Source organism: Rhynchophorus ferrugineus, unplaced genomic scaffold, assembly GCF_030347505.1.
Source record: "Rhynchophorus ferrugineus isolate W39M unplaced genomic scaffold, kcgeb_rfMv2 rfM9, whole genome shotgun sequence".
Classification (NCBI taxonomy): domain Eukaryota; kingdom Metazoa; phylum Arthropoda; class Insecta; order Coleoptera; family Curculionidae; genus Rhynchophorus; species Rhynchophorus ferrugineus.
The window spans coordinates 35,311,419-35,331,010 of NW_027472588.1; the positions used below are offsets into that span (position 1 = coordinate 35,311,419).

General features: G+C 31.6%; 1 protein-coding gene across 1 annotated transcript; it reads left to right on the forward strand.

Moving 5' to 3' along the window:
- Positions 1-18,324: 18,324 nt before the first annotated feature.
- On the forward strand, positions 18,325-19,063 carry LOC143203259 (uncharacterized). Its single transcript, XM_076415428.1, has 2 exons — positions 18,325-18,356; positions 18,459-19,063. Exons 1-2 carry the CDS (start codon positions 18,338-18,340, stop codon positions 18,938-18,940), a joined length of 501 nt encoding a protein of 166 aa, XP_076271543.1. The 5' UTR covers positions 18,325-18,337; the 3' UTR covers positions 18,941-19,063.
- Positions 19,064-19,592: the final 529 nt, after the last annotated feature.

Below are 19,592 nucleotides of genomic sequence, written 5' to 3' on the forward strand. Positions count from 1 at the left end.
GTTTTAGAGAAAATTGTTAGTATGGGTAGTATCCAGAAAGATCCAAAAGATATACAGCTAATTGAGAGATGTAGAACATCTCTTCATACATGGTTGGACAATATAGGATTTAAGTGGTGTGAAGATAACCTACGAAGAGGTTTAATGGAACTTCCAGAGATTGCTTTTAAAAGAATACAATTTTTGAAAACATATAAGATGATAATAAATATAGTTTAAAGACAACAAAAGTTCATGGAAAAAGGTAAACGTTGGAATAACTATCGATTAGGTTTTGTGAGTCATAAGATAATGCATCAATGCATTATGCAAAGTATGGGTTTATGGAAAGAGGCATTGTCGAAAATAGCACTTTCAAGAAGACACATTTAAGAAGAAGTTAACAAATGGTAGAATTTTGAGAAAGTTTTTAATAGATTGGAAATAAACTATTAACTTGACTAGTATTTCTGAAAGTGACTGTGATTGAATAAAACTTTATGAATGTTGTCTCCTTAGCATGGAGTATGTCTTAGCAAGCTTCTCCACCATATATATATCTCATTTTTCCATCAAATAATATGTTAATGACATGCCTCAATCTGTGCTATCTTAATTATTATCTGTAATATTTAGGAATATCGAATTATATGTTTTTATCTCTCAATAATTATTTTTCAATGTCTAAGTCATTGTTACGATGATTTTAATTTTGTTCTTTGTTCATAGTCCACTTTATGTAATTCTTATTTACTGTTCTTGTGAATAGGTTGAAATCTAATGGATATCAACAAGCAGCTAGGTTGTTAACTTAACATCCTAGTTAGTAGATATTACATAGGCACTAAAATTGGTTATTTTTTTATTATATAATTTTATTTGTTTACAGACATTTACATTTACAATCACAAATATAAAGCACACCCATGCCCAAACAGAATTTGAACCCCCGTCTATCGCAACAGTAGGAGTTACATGATCGATATAGATGGTGGATATACAACGAATACTTTGAAAAATAACAATTATATAATATTCATTTATGTTTCGTAAAGTGTGTTAGCTATATATGTTATGTAATGCTGGTTATGACCCTGACTATTGCGGAAGGGTCATCTGTTTTAAAACTACCTCTATAGTAAACGAATGAGACGGCTGATCTGTTTTCTTATAGATAAAAACCCTCAGTGTCGATTTGTTTCAACATTCAACCTGTCGTCTCTTTTTTCCTTTAAATAAAATGGTTTTTTAAATAAACTAATAGGTTTTGTATTACTTATTTGTATTATTAACAAAATACTTACTGTTAATTGTATTCTGAAGGTGACTGTGATTTAATAAAACTTTATGAATGTTGGTTTTTGATTAAATGCTGATGATTAATAAGACAGGGTGATGAAAGAGAAAACCACTAAAGGTCAGTATACAGGTAATATACTTTAATTATAGGGAAATGTATTATAGTGTGAAAGCTTTATTAGCGTGTGTGTTATTCTTCAGAATATACATGAACGTTTGGTTAACATGTATAAGTAGAGTAATAACACTAACTGTTTTGCAGATATGGCAAGTGCATTAAGGAGAATGTAGTGATTAAATGTAGCTTTATCAAGAAAGATGTATACTGATAGTAACAGGACAAACTAAAGAGAAATATAGTAATAAATGACTTTACAAGGATACATTGCATCGAAAGAAACAAGAACTAAGCGTAAAACATAAATATGCTCTCTAATGAAAGTAAAGTACATTACTCTGATATACAATTGTTAATTAAGTGCATAAGGCCTTCGAGGATACCACTATCTCTTTATACACTGTTGCAGCTCGAATAATAGGTTCTGCCTTATGTGACTTACTTCTTCTATAAAGTGCCTTCTGATTACCACCTGTTCTAACCGATGTAACCTGGCTTGGCAGGCACAAGTTAAACTGCTGAAGAACTGTAAAACCGGATAGGTTAACATTAACATCAATATCTATCGCAATAATGTTTCTCAATAGATGTCTTTTTAAGGAGAAAACATTATCAGAATATATCGCAAAAAATAACAGCAATAGTCAGTAACAGATGCAAAGTTATCCTCTTTATACACTGTTGCAGCTCGAATAATAGGCTCTGCTGTATGTGACATACTTCTTCAATAAAGTGCCTTCTGATTACCACCTGTTCTAATCGATGAAACTTGGCGTGGCAGGCGCAAGTTAAAATACTGAAGAACTGTAAAACCGGATAGGTTAACATTAACATCAATATCTATTGCAATAATGTTTCTCAATAGATGCATTTTTAAGGAGAAAATATTATCAGAATATATCGCAAAAAATAACAGCAATAGCCAGTAACAGATGCAAAGTTATCCTCTTTATACACTGTTGCAGCTCGAATAATAGGCTCTGCTGTATGTGACATACTTCTTCTATAAAGTGCCTTCTGATTACCACCTGTTCTAATCGATGAAACTTGGCTTGGCAGGCACAAGTTAAAATACTGAAGAACTATAAAACCGGATAGGTTAACATTAACATCAATATCTATTGCAATAATGTTTCTCAATAGATGTCTTTTTAAGGAGAAAACATTATCAGAATATATCGCAAAAAATAACAGCAATAGCCACTAACAGATGCAAAGTTATCCTCTTTATACACTGTTGCATCTCGAATAATAGGCTCTGCTGTATGTGACATACTTCTTCTATAAAGTGCCTTCTGATTACCACCTGTTCTAGTCGATGAAACTTGGCTAGGCAGGCACAAGTAAAAATGCTAAAGAACTGTAAAACCGGATAGGTTAACATTAACATCAATACTTATTGTAATAATGTTTCTCAATAAATGCCTTTTTAAGGAGAAAACATGATCAGAATGTATATAAGTTCCTAATACACAAAAAAAGCAAACTGAAATCTTAGGATAAAATTGTTACAGACAAGGTTTGTCTGAAACCTTGAAAGGACAAGAGTTATATTATATAATCGAAAGAGTGACAGAATGTATGACAAAACTATGAATTGATATCCGATATTCTCCAAAATTAATTCATAGTCCTTATTTGGCCATATTCGTCACAATATTGTGTAACGTGATCATATTCTTTTTCTGTTTACATCACTACTTTTAAAAACACCAAATTCTTAACGAACACAAACCAATCAAAAGCGGAGACAAATCGTCCTCCGCGCCGAAGCCTTCGGCATATTTACAAGGACTACTTGATTTTCGTTTTTCCCCTGAAAGGAAAATCGTCCAGAAACAATGGAAACCGTACGGCACCGAGAGCAAACTCCGAACGTTACCTTTTTGGAGAATAATACACGCAATTTAGTTTTCTCGTATTTATTTTAGGCTTAAATGTTTACCTAATCAACTCGTGTTTGGATTACATTAAATTTAATTACTAGTTTTAAGGCGCAGATACGTATTACCGATGGGGTTGAGGGTAGGGGGAGTAGGCGAGAGGGAGTACGGGGGCCGCGGGACTGTATACGTACGTTTATTAAGCTTAAACCTGTTTGAACTTGTCCCGGTGACAAACTGTTTTATTACGATTAATAATGAATGGTTTTCGTTGTTTGTCGAACTCAAGTGGTTCTTGAAATTACCTTGGCGACAAAACGGATGTTTCGGTCGGATTGTGTTCCGTCGAGATATAATTTTCCGCCTGTTCAGTTGAAGCTTTCGTTCTATTTGTTGATTTCCATCGTTTTGCGACTGCCGAGGTTATAGAGGGAGAACAATTAATGCCGATCCATAAAGTTAACCATGAATTAAACATATTAGAGGCTATATTGAGTTAACTGTTATTATTACAGGTTATAGTAATGGTTATAGTTGTTAATAAATCGAAATAGCTGTCATCATTCAAATAATGTAGTGAATCTCAAATCTCATTGATTTTTCGTGAACTCAACTCATCTGAATTTTTAACTTAATAAGAATTAATTTCATGACATTACTTTAAGTGCTACATAATTTCATATAAAAATAAAGCACGAATTTGTATATAACCAACCTGTTAGATAATAGGCCAATTAAAAAGTCCCGGCATACCATTGAAAAACACTTTTTTTTGGCAAAATTAGTTTTTTTTTATTCAACATAATTCCCTTCAAGGGTGATACACTACCATTATAGCGACCCTCCAACTCTTCGATACCATTTTTGTAGTACGATTTGGGCTTTGTTTCAAAATAGACCTCAGTGTCGGCGATCACATCATCATTCAACCAAAATGTTTTCCCAGCGAGCATTATTTTGAGATTTGAGAAGAGAAAATAGTCGCTGGGGGCCAGATCTGGAGAATGCGGTGGATGAGAAAGCAGTTCGAAGCCCAATTAATGGATTTTTGTCATCGTTTTCACTGACTTGTGACACTGTGCATTGTCTTGGTGAAGCAGCACTTTCTTTTTCTTCAAATGCAGCCATTTTTCGGCGATTTCATCCTTCAAACTGTCCAATAACGCTTAAAATTATTCCATGCGCATTCCAAAATACAGACGCCATAACTTTGCCAGCCGAATCTTGCGCTTTCCCACGCTTTGGAGCGGGTTCATCTTGTGCAGTCCACTCGACTCGCTGTCGATTGGATTTCGGAGTGAAATGATGGAGCCGTGTTTTATTCATTGTCACATATAGATGCAAAAACTCGAGTTTATTACGCTTGATCATGTTCAAAAACTACTCCGAATCATCAACTCGTCATTGTTTTTGGTCAAAAGTGAGCTCGCTCGGTACCCACTTTGAACAGAGCTTCCTCATACCCAAATATTCTTGAATGATATGATGTACATGTTCACTTGATATCTTCAGAATGTCTGCTATTTCATTCAATTTCAATTTACGGTCATTTAAATTCATTTTGGTGGATTTTTAAAATGTTTTCGTCGGTAACAACCTCTTTTGGGTGTCCGCTGCTTTCACCATCTTCGGTGCTCATTTCACCACGTCTAAACCTTTCATCACGTCATACCAATCATTGTTGGTTGATTTTCGTGGGGCAGTGTCCGGAAACTCGACATCAAGCCAAGTTTTTGCTCCAACTGTATGTTTTCCCTTCCTTTTTATCCATTTTTTTTACAATAACAAAAGTTTTTTTCCCTCAAAATGCTATAATTCACAAACTACTGATTCGACAGCTGTCAAATTTATACAACCATCTTTTGAGGGTTATGGCTAACATTCCTAGGTAGACATTTATTTGAAACTCTATTCACAAAATATCATTCTATGAGATATATTACTTTCTTTATACGAAATCCTAAAGAATAATTTGAACTAATTTGTTATTAGTTTCTGCAAATAGAGAAGTTCGAGAGTTGTTTAAAAAAATGAATGGATTTTATTATTTAAAAATTAAAATTCGATAGATATTTGGTATGTTATACTTATTAAATATAATTAATTACATTAACTGATTAATTAGTTATGCTAATTATAATTTCACTGTGATGTTAACATTTTCTTTTAAGCTTTTCAATATTTGATGTTATTTTAAGGTAGTGACAGGGTTTAGATTACCAACCTATTTTTTTCATATTATTTTATTTATAAGGCCCCTTTGAAGTATTCTGTATATGGAAAATTTGATATTAATGAATGAAAATAATTTGGAATATTTGGATTTATTGGACTTGGCAGTTGGTTTTGAATCTACGAACCGCAAACCACGGATAATGCCATTTAAACCGCATTAACATAGAAATTTCAATGCTTGGCAGAAAAAAAGAAGAGTTTTCTATGACTAGCGGTGAAAAGTGTTTCTACTTCGACAATTCTTAGCGCAAATTGCCATGAGTTTTTCCAGGAGATCCATCAACATTCACAGCAAAATTGAATAATCCAATTTCGTGGGATCAGCAACGGAAAATGTAGTACGAGCAGCTCAAACTAAATGAAAATGTTACTGCAGATGTCTATCACCGTCAACTAAACAAATTAATTGAGGTATTGTTGCGAATGGCCGGAAATTGCAATAGCAATTTCGTCGCTACTGGAAGTTGGCCACCAAACTAGTCTGAAATGGCCCTGCTAGAACTTTTATGGATTTTTATTTATTTTCTAAAGCCATAGGTCTATATCAATAAGCCACAATCGCCCAATTTCTTTAAATTAAAATTAACTCCAAGCCATTACTGATAATCTATACTATTTATGTGACAGGCAATCCAATCCTTTCAAAACTATAAGATATGCTTAAGTGTGTGTGTTAAAATTATTACTTGGTAATAAAATCTTGTAATTTTCTTAACATAAACTGAATCATTTCCTATTAAAAATAAATGTATTCTTAATACTTTAACAATTCCTAGGTAGATATTTATTTGAAACTCTATTCACAAAGTATTATTCTATGAGATATATTACTTTCTTTATACGAAATCCTAAAGAATAATTTGAACTAATTTGTTATTAGTTTCTGCAAATAGAGAAGTTCGAGAGTTGTTTAAAAAAATGAATGGATTTTATTATTTAAAAATTAAAATTCGATGTATATTTGGTAAGTTATACTTATTAAATATAACTTATTATATTAACTGATTAATTAGTTATGCTAATTATAATTTCACTGTGATATTAACATTTTCTTTTAAGCTTTTCAATATTTGATGTTATTTTAAGGTAGTGACAGGGTTTAGATTACCAACCTATTTTTTTCATATTATTTTATTTATAAGGCCCCTTTGAAGTATTCTGTATATATATATATATATATATATATATATATATATATATATATATATATGTATATATATATATATATATATATATATTTATATATATATATATATATTTATATATATATATATATATATATATATATATATATATATATATATATATATATATATATATACAGAACATTATTTATTTAATTTTATTTTATTAACAGCAAGTTATAGGTCTATATCAATAAACCATAATCGATTAGTGACCTTAAATTAAAAATAGCTCATGCCATTGCTTTAGAATTGGGTTTAAAATACCAACCACCCTTTTTAATGGACGAAAGATAAATTAATAATTATTGATGACATTATTAATGAAATCTCCGTATAACCATTACAATTACGGAAATAGATAGATTTTTACAGAATATATGCGGTGAAAATAAATTATTTGAAGGAAAAACGATACTTTAGTACGGTGCCTTTCTCCAAATATAGTTGTTCATCATTTTGACATAAATTAATTAATTTTCAGTAAAGCTGTCAAAAGCATTAATGTCAGTGTACAGTTAAGTAAAATGTACTAATGTAAAATGTAACACAACATGAGAATTTTACCGATTCAAATAACTTTTTTTGTCGTCAAAAAGTTTTATGAAAAATCACTGAAAGAAAATTGGAATTTTATTGCGGTATTTACTTGTTTTAAATTATGTTTTGGTATGTAGAGTTTGAGATCGTGTACTTCAGAATAAACTCATCGAGAATATCAAACTAAAGATCATCAAAAACAAAGCTACTCGACTAATTACCAATGCTTATCGCTACATAACCAACGAAGAATTATACAATGACCTTAAAATCAATTCGATTTATAAAGTTACTCAATATATTGCTTTAAAGTATGAAATAGAGTTACTAAATCACAGCAACATGGAAGCTATACATGTATTGGACAAGACGCAGAAAATCAGAAGATTGAAGCGAATCAAATCACATGAACTTGCATGGTGTATTAGTTTTAGTTATAACTTTGACTTAACTAGTACAATTTTGCTATTACTGATGTATTTATTCCTCACTAGTCTTGCTTTTGTATCCATACAAGTACAACAGAACAATAGTAATAAATTAATTTTAAAATTAAGACTATACTGAGCATATCTAATATGATATGTAATTAATAAAAAAAATTCCGCATTGTATGGTATACTGGGTAGATTGCATTGATGGTTTCTTTATCTCGTTATCCATAAACTACAAGTACTAAGTTCCCTGGGATACGTTCCGAAACAATAAAAAAACTTCGCAGGATTTTAATAAATTTTTAAGTTATGCTGATTAAAGAATAAAAAGGAAAAAAAAAATCTTTTAAACTTTTTAATATTGGATGTTATTTTAAGGTAGTGACAGGGTTTAGATTACCAACCTATTTTTTTCATATTGTTTTATTTATAAGGCCCCTTTGAAGTATTTTGTATATATATATATATATATATATATATATATATATATATATATATATATATATATATATATATGAATATTGCTGAAGGTAACTGGGTATATTGCATTGACGGTTTCTTTATCTCGTTATCCATAAACTACAAGTACAAGTACTAAGTTCCCTGGGATACGTTTCGAAACAATAAAAAAACGTCGCAGGATTTTAATAAACTTTTAAGTTATGCTGATTAAAGAATAAGAAGGAAAAAAAACGGTAAACTCTCTTGTGCAGGATTCAATTTGGGACCAAAATTTATTATCAAAGTTTGAACGGCTCAGTTCCAAATCAGTTCCGGCCAAATTGCATGCATTCTCTTTATTTAAGGAGTGGGGGCGGAGAGGGAGGGCCTCGTTTAATCCACCACCACCGCAACGATATCGGTTAAATTCAACGGAAACATTTTAACATATTCGGAATTGTTTCTGTCGGAGTGGCGCGGGTGGAAGAAGAGGGAGAGGACGGGAACTGGACGAAATTATTTCGCCTTAAATATCTCCGAAAAATTATGTTACCAGTACAGGTTCGCATACCTTCGGTGCGTACGGTTCGTCCAAAGATTTACTGCTGGTCGAGCGAAATAATTTCAACATTTGAATTTCCCTGCGGCTTTTGGATGGATGCAATGGTAAAGCTCGCTGCCTGCACATGTTTGTGTTCCTGCTGTCTGGGAATTCCAAAGTTGCAGAAACATATTTGCGTTCAGTGTGTATTTTGTGCTAGGTAATACGCGCGTAACCTGCAAAGGATCGTTGAGAATGTAGAGAAGTCCTCAAGCAATTGATAAAGTGATGCAAATCGATTGTGTAAAAATAATTGACATTATATGATTTTTATTTGAACTAGTGATGTGCCCTGTGGTCGAAATTCGACCACAATTTAATCATATCAAATCATATGTTACTAAAACTTGTTTTCACAGCATTTTCAATATAAGATCAGAAATCTATTTTATGTATTGCATTACTTCAATCAATAAGTATCTGTAGCTTTAAACATATTAAAATATATGTAAACTATATCAAGAACCAACACTCACTAAATTTTGAAATTGTATTTAATTAAACTTAATTTTCAAAAAGTTTCAATCAATCTAATCAAAGTATTGATATGTTTAAATTACTGTACCAGTGAACATTATAACAAATTATCATAAGTAGGATTACTTTCAGAACTATAACAACTTCAGAGCATTAAATATAAATGTATGGCCTATTTAAAGTTTTTGTAGTAATGCGTCATGAATATTCGTGACGTCGGAACAATGCAATGTTGCCGCATCAACTCTGAGTTTTAGTTCAGTTTGGCTTTGACATACAAAAAAAATCTAATCTAAATAAAATAATTCAACAAAAATGTCAACAAATAAACTTATTTTAACATTATGGTATATCTAATACATATATTATCGAAGGACTTATAACTACAATTAAAAACACAGGTACAGATAACCTGAAAGTTTCCTTCAGACACTTTTACTTTCCGACTCACAGCTCATTTCAATCACTAAACTTTTAATTTCTAATCTGTCTAAAGCTTGTTCACGCGTCCACCATTTATCAATTACTTCCTCTGTATGTCTTATCGAGTTCATCCAAACTGAAGGCTTTATGGTGAATATCCCTCTCGACCAGCAATATATATGCAATTAATTATTAATAAATAGAATGACCAACAAAGCCTAATCGAATGCTATAGTAACTTTCATCTTTTTCCATCAATTTTTGTTGTCTTTACACTTACTTTTGTTACTGTCTTGCCAAAAGTCCAAATGCCACAATGAACCATTTTGAAAGATACACAAATTCCAATAGTTTATCTTCCTTGGTCTTGTTTTATGCCTTTAAAAATTGAATTATTTTTAAGATAATGTCTGAAAGTTCCATTAAACCTGTTCGAGGATTATCTGTACACCATTTAAACCTTATGCCCTGTAAGAGTGTATGAAAGAATGTCTTACATTTCTCAAAAGGATGCATCTCAATAACTTTTTTATGTATACCTTCCAGACAGGCAATTTTCTCTAAAATAATTTTATTAAATTATGTTTATATCGATTAAATAGTTTGTGTACTTACTGTTCTTATAAATTTCGTATATTTGGTCTCGAATAGAGCCATTATCAAGATGGTTAGGATTCGACACCCATTTTGTATGTAGACGGGTTTTCTTCGATGAATCAAACGTATTATTCTTCATTTTGTAAGCGATTATATTCACAGTACCCACACTAATACTTAGCGCGGCAGCAACCCGCTAAAAACATTTTAGATCAAATTGTAAGGATTTATATTATTTAATATCATCAATAATTACCTCTCTAACGGAATTTTACCGACAGAAGTGGGCCTCCATTATCTCGTTCCTTTTCGAAATAACCTATTAAAGCCGCAATCAATTTGTGACCCTGAATATCTATAGTTTTTGACATTTTCAAACAAAGTTATGTTATATATTACAGAGCGACTTAATCAAGATTATCAAAGGGCTAAAACAATGTTTGCTGGATAATAATTATAACAAATATAAACAAATAAATTAAGTCCAAGTCAAACTGAACTAAAACTCAGAGTTGATACGGCAAAATTGTAAATTGTAAGTTTCGACGTCACAAATATCAATTACGCATTACTAAAAAAACTTTGAATAGACTATATATCTTTTTTCGCTTTTATGTTATAGACATAAATATGCTATAATAAATAAAGTAATATATTTAACTGATACATATTTTCATTATTTGTTATCCACAATAATATTGCATTGTTCTTTGCTCTCTTATTCCAGTCTTTTTCAACAACTTAATTACAAAGTAAGCAATTTATTGAATATTGAAATTGAAAATTGGATAACATAAAACACCCAAAATAATTCAAAAATCTGATCAACTAAACTCCAAACTAAATAATGTCAATTCTACTTTTACAATTCGCAATTTATCATAGTAATAATTTCTAATACTATACTAATATATAAATATTGCATCAAATATTGATATACATATTCATATTTTCAATTTTAATGCACTTTACCAGTAATCCCTTCTTATGTTTTTCTTTTACTCTATTGTAATGTACAGAAAAACCAATGTTGAGAGATGAACAATCGTTGCCAGACAAACTACTAAGGGCCCGAGTTTGTTTTGTTCTTAGTTTTCCTTAGAACATCTTATGCGTGTTGTTTTTTTTTTGGAAAAGAAGATTTATTCCGAAGTTTTCTCTCAACTTGACCATTTCCTGAGCAATACAATAGTCGAAAACACCAATTAATACATAGGCGTACAATACATCAACATATAAAATATAATTTTATATTACTATAGGTTTAGCAAGCTTTTTTGTGGCTTTAATCATACTTAAATAAATGCAAGTTTTGCTCTTGATTAACATATGTATTCAAGTAATATATTCTAGTCTCTTCAAAATTTTTGTACATACGTCATCAAGATGTTTAATGTATTGTCGGCCGTAATTTGTAAATTAGTTTCAGAATCAGGCAATATTTTCCTTCTCATTTTATTTTTGTTAAAAAGAGACAAAATGCTGTCTGATTAGATCGAACACGTAAACGAATGATGCTGTCAAAGTCGCTCAATTGTCAGACATATCCAAAATTCTTGAAAGTAATAGTGATAAAAGGTTCTAACTCTAACCTGTAAACTATTGTGACTGTATAATTAACTTTAGTATTTCAATTATTTGTATGCTCAATTATTTTATTTAGAAAAATAACTTAAGCTTTGAACAGACTCTACCGTAATTATGTAGATGAATGTTTACACTGTGTTTTGCTTCTTGCATATATACCGACACAATTGCAGAAACACGTTATGAAACACCATATCATATGTGTAAAACTAATTTATGATGCTATATTGAATCCATGCCTTTTTCATGTGACATCCACTTATCAGAAAAATGGCAGAAAAAAAGGAAAAAACTTATACAAGGTTTTCTTAGAAAAGAATATGTCCTGTATATAGATAAAGTTTATAGATCGAGTTATAAGATAAAGTTTGACTAGAATTTTAAAAGATTTCGTTTCTTTCTCAGGGAATATTATTTACTTACTTTATCTGGACAACTTCTCTTGGACATCATATATTTTCATCATGCTAGTGACTCATTTCATTTATCTCAAGAACAAACTATCAGATTTTTTGGTAGCAAAAGCTAAGGACTAATTTTCACGAATAAAATATATTGATATTTAAACAATTCAAGAATTTTTTCCTGTATTTTCTGATTATGTTCAGTATTTTCTTTCGCTAATTTCATAATTTCACTATTTTTTATACGCCAAAACCTGAGGAAAAACCCTATTTAATGGTTTAATGAGAACAAAATAAATCAGAATCAGACAATCAGAATATCAGAACAAAATAAATAATTGGATGTGGTTGTGAATCTCTTATAGTATATGTGTTTGTCTAATTGTCGAAGTAAATTATTCTATGGAAACAAAAACCAGTGTTCGGATAGAAGAACGCCACTAGTTTTAGATCAAGATTAAAAAACTATGTCTAAATTTGTCAGCTATATTATTAATAATTATTTAATAATGATAATGTAACTAACCCGGACTGACCACGGACGCCCATGGTTATCGTTAAGTCCAGCTATGGCCATTCTGCCGTTTGAAAATATTATGTCTTTTTAAAAAATGACTACGTAAACTTCCAGTTGAGGGAGTCGAATATTCAGGGGCTCGTTATTCTGTATCGCCTATTGCTCCCACTTATTTTTACTTTGGACGCATTGACCCTTTCATTGGCCGAAATTTACAATATGCTCGACGGACCGACGTCGAACATTTTCCAAAAATTGTTACGAACTCTCTCCCCTCTTTTTCCATCTAGTTTTCAAATAATTGGCTCCATATTGACTCTACATCATACGATATCGTATAATATCGTATTATATTTAAAGGCAATTTGGTTTTTACTTGAATTAACTTTAGACATTTGATTATCTATATATTTTTTCAGCCCTCGTGAAAAGCAAATTCCAGCGATTTAAAAAAAATACAAGCACAAGGAAATCAGTCTTTATGATCTTATAAGTCTAATTTAAAAGCGTTATTTTTTTTTAGTAACTGTTACTTCGTGCGTTCTCTATTTATTTTAAAATACTGGAACTGAAGATGAAACGAAGATGAAGTAATGGAAATGAAAAATGGTACGTTGAAATTTCACAACTGTTTTCAGAAAGGAAGGTTGTTTTGTTTTTAAAAAAGAAAGGTACCTTCTAAGATAGGTACATCATTATAATGCGTCTTACCATACAGCTTATGACCATCTTTAAATTCGAAAACATTTTCTAAGAACATACTTCAAGTTGGTTACCCAACCTGGTTACTGGCGTGACTGGGATATATGGGAATACTCTTACCTAGGAAAATCATAAAAATTAAACAATCACAAACATAAGTTTACGACCAGCAGGATTCGAACTCGCGACTATCGCAAGACTAAGTGGACCGTCCTGACGCCTTTACCACTGCGTCAACGAAACTGATAGTGGTAGGTATTACTAATATTGAATATTAATATTGAGTTTCATCTACATTGAATATTAGGATGGATATTACGACAAAAATTTCTCAAAAAAAGAATAAGTGTTACGGTACAAAAGATGTTATTTCTATTCAAGATTAAGCTTATGAATTTTATGAAAACAATGAGTAGTTTTTTCAATATAAACATAATTTAATACAACTATTTCATTTTAACGGTTAAAACATAAATTAAGAAAGATTTCTTAATTCAATTTCTGTATAGATATAGACATTTAAAAAAGGGAACATTAGGCAATCCTTGGCAAGACGCTAATGAAAAGAGTGTAAAGAAAAACTAAGTGTCAAACAAAAATTAATGGAAAAAGGTAAAAGTAAAAACAACATTTAATTAGGGAGTACCATGAAGAAATTTTTTTTAATTACACTTCATGATTCCACAATCTGCCCTATTGGCAATAAGTATTTCTTATGTCTATATTATATATACAAGGCATATAGAAAATCACTTCATTAAGCAATCTTCTGTATAAAATATTATCTTAATTAATTAGTCTTATTCTAAAGCTTATTCTAAAGTCTACATATGTCCAGTAATCAGATCAGGTGGTGTTAAACATTTTAGTCCACGCACTTCACTATCACGTCGCATATTTAGCTGATTAGCGAGTACATTGGGATGCACCGACACTCTTTCAAAGTACTTCACTCAAACACGTTGAATTACACTCGTTATAGGTTCTAGAGGAATATCGCCTTGTATCACTTTATTTGAAATATAGTACGGAGCATCAACAATGGCAACATCTTATTTTGGAAACGTTGAATGATGGATATATTAGATTTGCTAGCGGTTCCCCATAGTTGAATTCCATATGACCAAATGGGCTTGAGTATAGACTCACAATACAGCAATAGTTTGTTATCTAATGATAACTTGGATTTGTGCCTGATGATCCAATACATTTGATACAATTTAAGTCCAAGTTGTTTCCGTTTAGAGAGTAAATGCTCCTTCCAGGTTAGGCGTCGATTTAAGTGCATACCAAGATATTTAACATGCTCTGCTTGGGGTGTTGATGATGATTGATATTTAGTGGTGGACATGTTCTTCTACGCAGGGTAAACGTTAGAAGCGTGGATTTTGTTTCATTGGCTTTAATGCGCCATGTCTTCAACCATAATTGTATTTGCTCCAGATGGGTTTGTAGGTCTGTTGATGTTGTGACTGGATCTTCATGGGATGCTGAGATTGCTGTGTCGTCTACGTATGTTGCCACAGTAGTTATTTTTGTGGTGGGCAGATCGACCGTATACAGAAGATACAGTGCTGGATCCAATACACTACCTTGCACCATGAAGAAATGAACCATACGTTTTTGATCTGGTTTAAAAATCAGCTGTTAAAGAACTAGGCGGTACCAACAGTTATTGTTGTGAACAATACACCATACTGCATATTCAGTCAAATCGACTTGTTATGGGACGTGGTAAAGGATAACTACAACAGACATAAAGGTCGAGAAAGATATACAAACAAGAACTCTTTCGATATGTGGAAAAAAGTATTGTGTAAAATAACACCTCTCAGTTAAAACTGAACTTAAAAGTCTCAAATTGTAGAATTGTGAACTAGGGTTAGACTGGAAATAAGCAGCATAGTTGTTGACTAGAATAGTGACTCAGTAAGTGATAGTAACTGAATGAAGCTTTCTGGGTGTGAGATTATGATTCAAAGCTGACAATTACCTAGACAGTGTGATAAAAGTAAATACAATTAAAAGCCAGTATACAATTAATATGGAATAACTGTAGAATATCATATTGCAGCGTGTAAATATGTATGTAGTTGTTACGAATATACATTATCATTTGGTTAAAATGATTGGATGAGAATTAACCCTAACTGCTTTGCCGATATATTTTACCAAAAATAATATTCACCGGTGGTAACCGAAGAAACTAAGACAAATACAGTAAACAGAAGGAAACAAGTAAAAAACATCTATCTATGCTCTCTAATGAAAGTAAAATATATTTCTTTTATATAAAAATATTAAATCAGATTCACAGTCAATTCATTTTTTATATAAATTATTTGTTATTTCAACACTAAATATATCTTTCAAATAAAGCTATTTTTATAGTGATATCATTATAATCCCATAAATTTACAACTAAAAATAGATGTACAAATTAAATAATCCTAACCTGAAAGAATTTGAGAAACTCACATTTTTCTCATTATCAGCCTAAAACTCTAATATGAAAATTAATAGCTAAGAATTTATTTTTCATGAATTGAATTATTGGGTATAATAAATGTAATCGCAATTTTCTGATGAATTGGTATCAATCAATTTGTTAAACAATTTAATAGCGTAAAAATGAAAGAAAGAAGGAACCTCTTATTTGATTTTCTAAAGTGGGAGTCTAAAACAGTGCACAAAAGCTTCACCCTAATTGCGTGTGTTCTCTATTGGAAACTGAAGGGGTATTAACAAATTAAGGACAGAGACAAAGTGCCGCGAACTAACGAGGGCCCAGGACTCGGAACTTGCACCGATAGGATTTCCAAAGAGCTTTGAAAAGACTTAGTTCTAATGCTAATTACTGACACCAATTAGTATTAATTAAACGTGAAGCTGACCCATTATCTGAATTCGTATACGCAGTCCTGGGTCTTTTGATGAATACAACTGGATTGGTAACTTTGGTAATAAGACCAATTATGGAAAGCATTGTTAAACTGTAATGTACAGAGGTAGGTCTTAAAAATACGTTGGGCATTAGACAGTAGTTACCACAATAGCACAGGAATATTTATCTTATATATAAAAATGAATCGCAAAATATGTTCCTAAGCGCATAACTCAACAACGCCTGGACCAATTTGGCCAAATCTTTTTTTAAAATATTCGTTGAAGTTCAGGGATGGTTTTTACGGCGAGAAAAATTAGAATTATTGCTGGAAAAACCCTAAAAATAGCCCTTTTTGTTTGAATTTGTTTCGTGTATCAGTTGACAATTCATCTGTCATCTGTCAAAAGTCATCTGTAACAGACAACTTTTTTTTTTTTAAATTTGATATGACTTGAACTCAAATCCTTTTAATCCGTATGAATTGTTTTATTTATTTAAAATTTTTTATTTGTTTAAAATTTAATTCAAATTTTAAATAAATAAAACAATTCGTACGGCTTAAAAGGATTTGAGTTCAAGTCATATCAAATTTAAAAAAAAAAGTTGTCTGTTACAGATGACTTTTGACAGATGACAGATGAATTGTCAAGTGATACACGAAACAAATTCGTATATCGTGTTTTGTGCAGAGTGTTTAGTTAGTTAGTGTTTGTTTAGTTCGTGATTAGTGAAAAAATAATTTATATTTGATATGCCTCCTATAAGACGAAGCAATTTAGGTAGAAGAGCCAGAAATGCTATAAACCAAGCTAATTACCGATCTAATCGTACTGCACAAGAACGTGACGACGGAAATGAACGTGAAAGAATTCGGATATCACAAACGCGTGAAGCGCGAGCGCGACATTCAACTAATAATCGCGCAAGTTTGAATCCAGCTGCTTTCAGTTACGATGTGTCAATTGACTACAGTAACTACCAATGTGTTGTTATTGGTTCTATGAACTTGGTTTGCTCACACTGTAAGGCATTAAAATACAAAAACGATGCCAATGGATTGTGTTGCGCAAATGGTAAAGTGAAATTGATACAATTGGATCCACCACCAGAACCATTGTACTCATTGGTTTCAGGAATAGGAACAGATTCTATACACTTTTTGACACATATTCAACAATATAACAATTGCTTTCAAATGACTTCATTTGGGGCAACAAATGCAGTTCGGGAAAATTTTATGCCAACTTTCAAGGTATGTATTATAGCAGTTACTCATAATTATTTTAGCGAACAAAATTTTCTGTCACCAAAGTTAAGATGTGTTACTAATCTTCAATTTCTTAATCATTACGAAATATATCACTTAGTCATCATATTATATGGTGATTCAGTTTCAGTGACACTTTTATTATATTTTATATTTGATAGATATTAGTTAAAACTAAATATATACTTTTTAAGATCAAATATTATTTAAGTTTGATCATTGACAATCCATTAATTTATACCACACCATAATATTTTTTTTATTTACAGATACAAGGGCAAATATATCACAGAGCAGGTTCACTGTTACCAGTGTCAGATAGCGACAACAAATTCCTGCAAATTTATTTTATGGGCAATTCACCACAAGAAATTGATCTGCGTTGTGCACATAACAATTTAGTAAAAAGGTCTATTGTAGAACAATTACAAAATTTATTTCATCAACACAATCAATTGATTATATTGTTTAAAACTGCCCTGGATCTGATGCCATCCGATAATCACAAAATTGTAATCAGAGCTGATAAAACACCTGCAGGTCAACATACAAGACGTTTTAATGCACCAACTATTGATGAAGTTGCTATCGTTGTAGTTGGAGAAAACTTGGAATCCCGTGATATTGTTTTACATCGTCGGAATTTTCAATTACAACCTATAAAGGAAACACACCGCTCATATGATGCACTGCAATATCCCATTATATTTTGGCGGGTGGAGAGTTTTGGAAGGTGAAGATGGCTACGATTTATCAATAAAAATGATAAATCCCATTACAGGTAACTAAAATATTAGTTTAGCTATGGCGATAATATCTCAGTCACTATATTATGTATTTTAATTTTATATTTGAATGTTATTAAAACAAAATCTGTTTACAGGTTCTGAAACCAACAAAAAAGTCAGTTCAATGAACTATTATTCATACCGCCTAATGATTCGGGAAAATGCAGATAATCACATATTGAAATGTCGGCGATTATATCACAAATATGTTGATGACATGTATGTTAAAATTGAAACGGAGAGATTAACATTCATCAGGTTGAATCAAACCAAACTCCGATCTGAAGAGTATATTCACCTTCGAGATGCGATTAATACTGATGGAAATGCACAGAATGTCGGTCGGATGACTATTCTTCCAGCAACATACATCGGAAGCCCTCGGCATATGCACGAATATGCTCAAGATGCCATGTCGTATGTTCGTCATTATGGTACAGCAGATTTGTTCATCACATTTACATGCAATCCGCAATGGATAGAAATTAAGCAGGAGTTATTACCTGGGAAATCATCCATTGATCGTCATGATATTACAGCCAGAGTCTTTAGACAAAAGTTGAAATCTTTAATCTAACTTAGCTGTGCATTTAGAAAATGGACAAAGAGTGTATTTTACAGCACAGAACGCAGTACAAAAAGCTGCTCAGCCACCATCTACTACATTAACCAGTTTTTTTGAGACATGCCAAAACGATGATTTCGCACAAACATTGCTATATTCTGAAATGCCAAAATATTATACCTGGAATCAATCCTCAAGGAGATTTATACGACGGAAACAAGGAAAACCAGTTCCAGGATATACAGATGTATATTCCACCGATGCGATTGGCCGGATTTATTCAGTACATCCAAGCAATGATGAATGTTTTTATTTACGACTGCTATTAGTCAATGTACGTGGCCCAACATCATTCCAACAGTTACGAACTGTTGATGGTGAATTGTGTGGATCCTACAGAGAAGCCTGTCAACGTTTGCAATTGTTTGAAAATGACGCTCATTGGGATCAAACTCTCAATGATGCTGTAATATCATCACACACTCATCAAATACGAACATTGTTTTCTATAATCATATCTACATGCTTCCCATCAAACCCAATTGATTTGTGGATGAAGTACAAAGATTATATGTGTGATGATATTTTGTATCAAATACGGAATAGAATGGGAAATCCAAATATACAAATCAGTGAAGAAATTTACAATGAAGCATTGATTTCA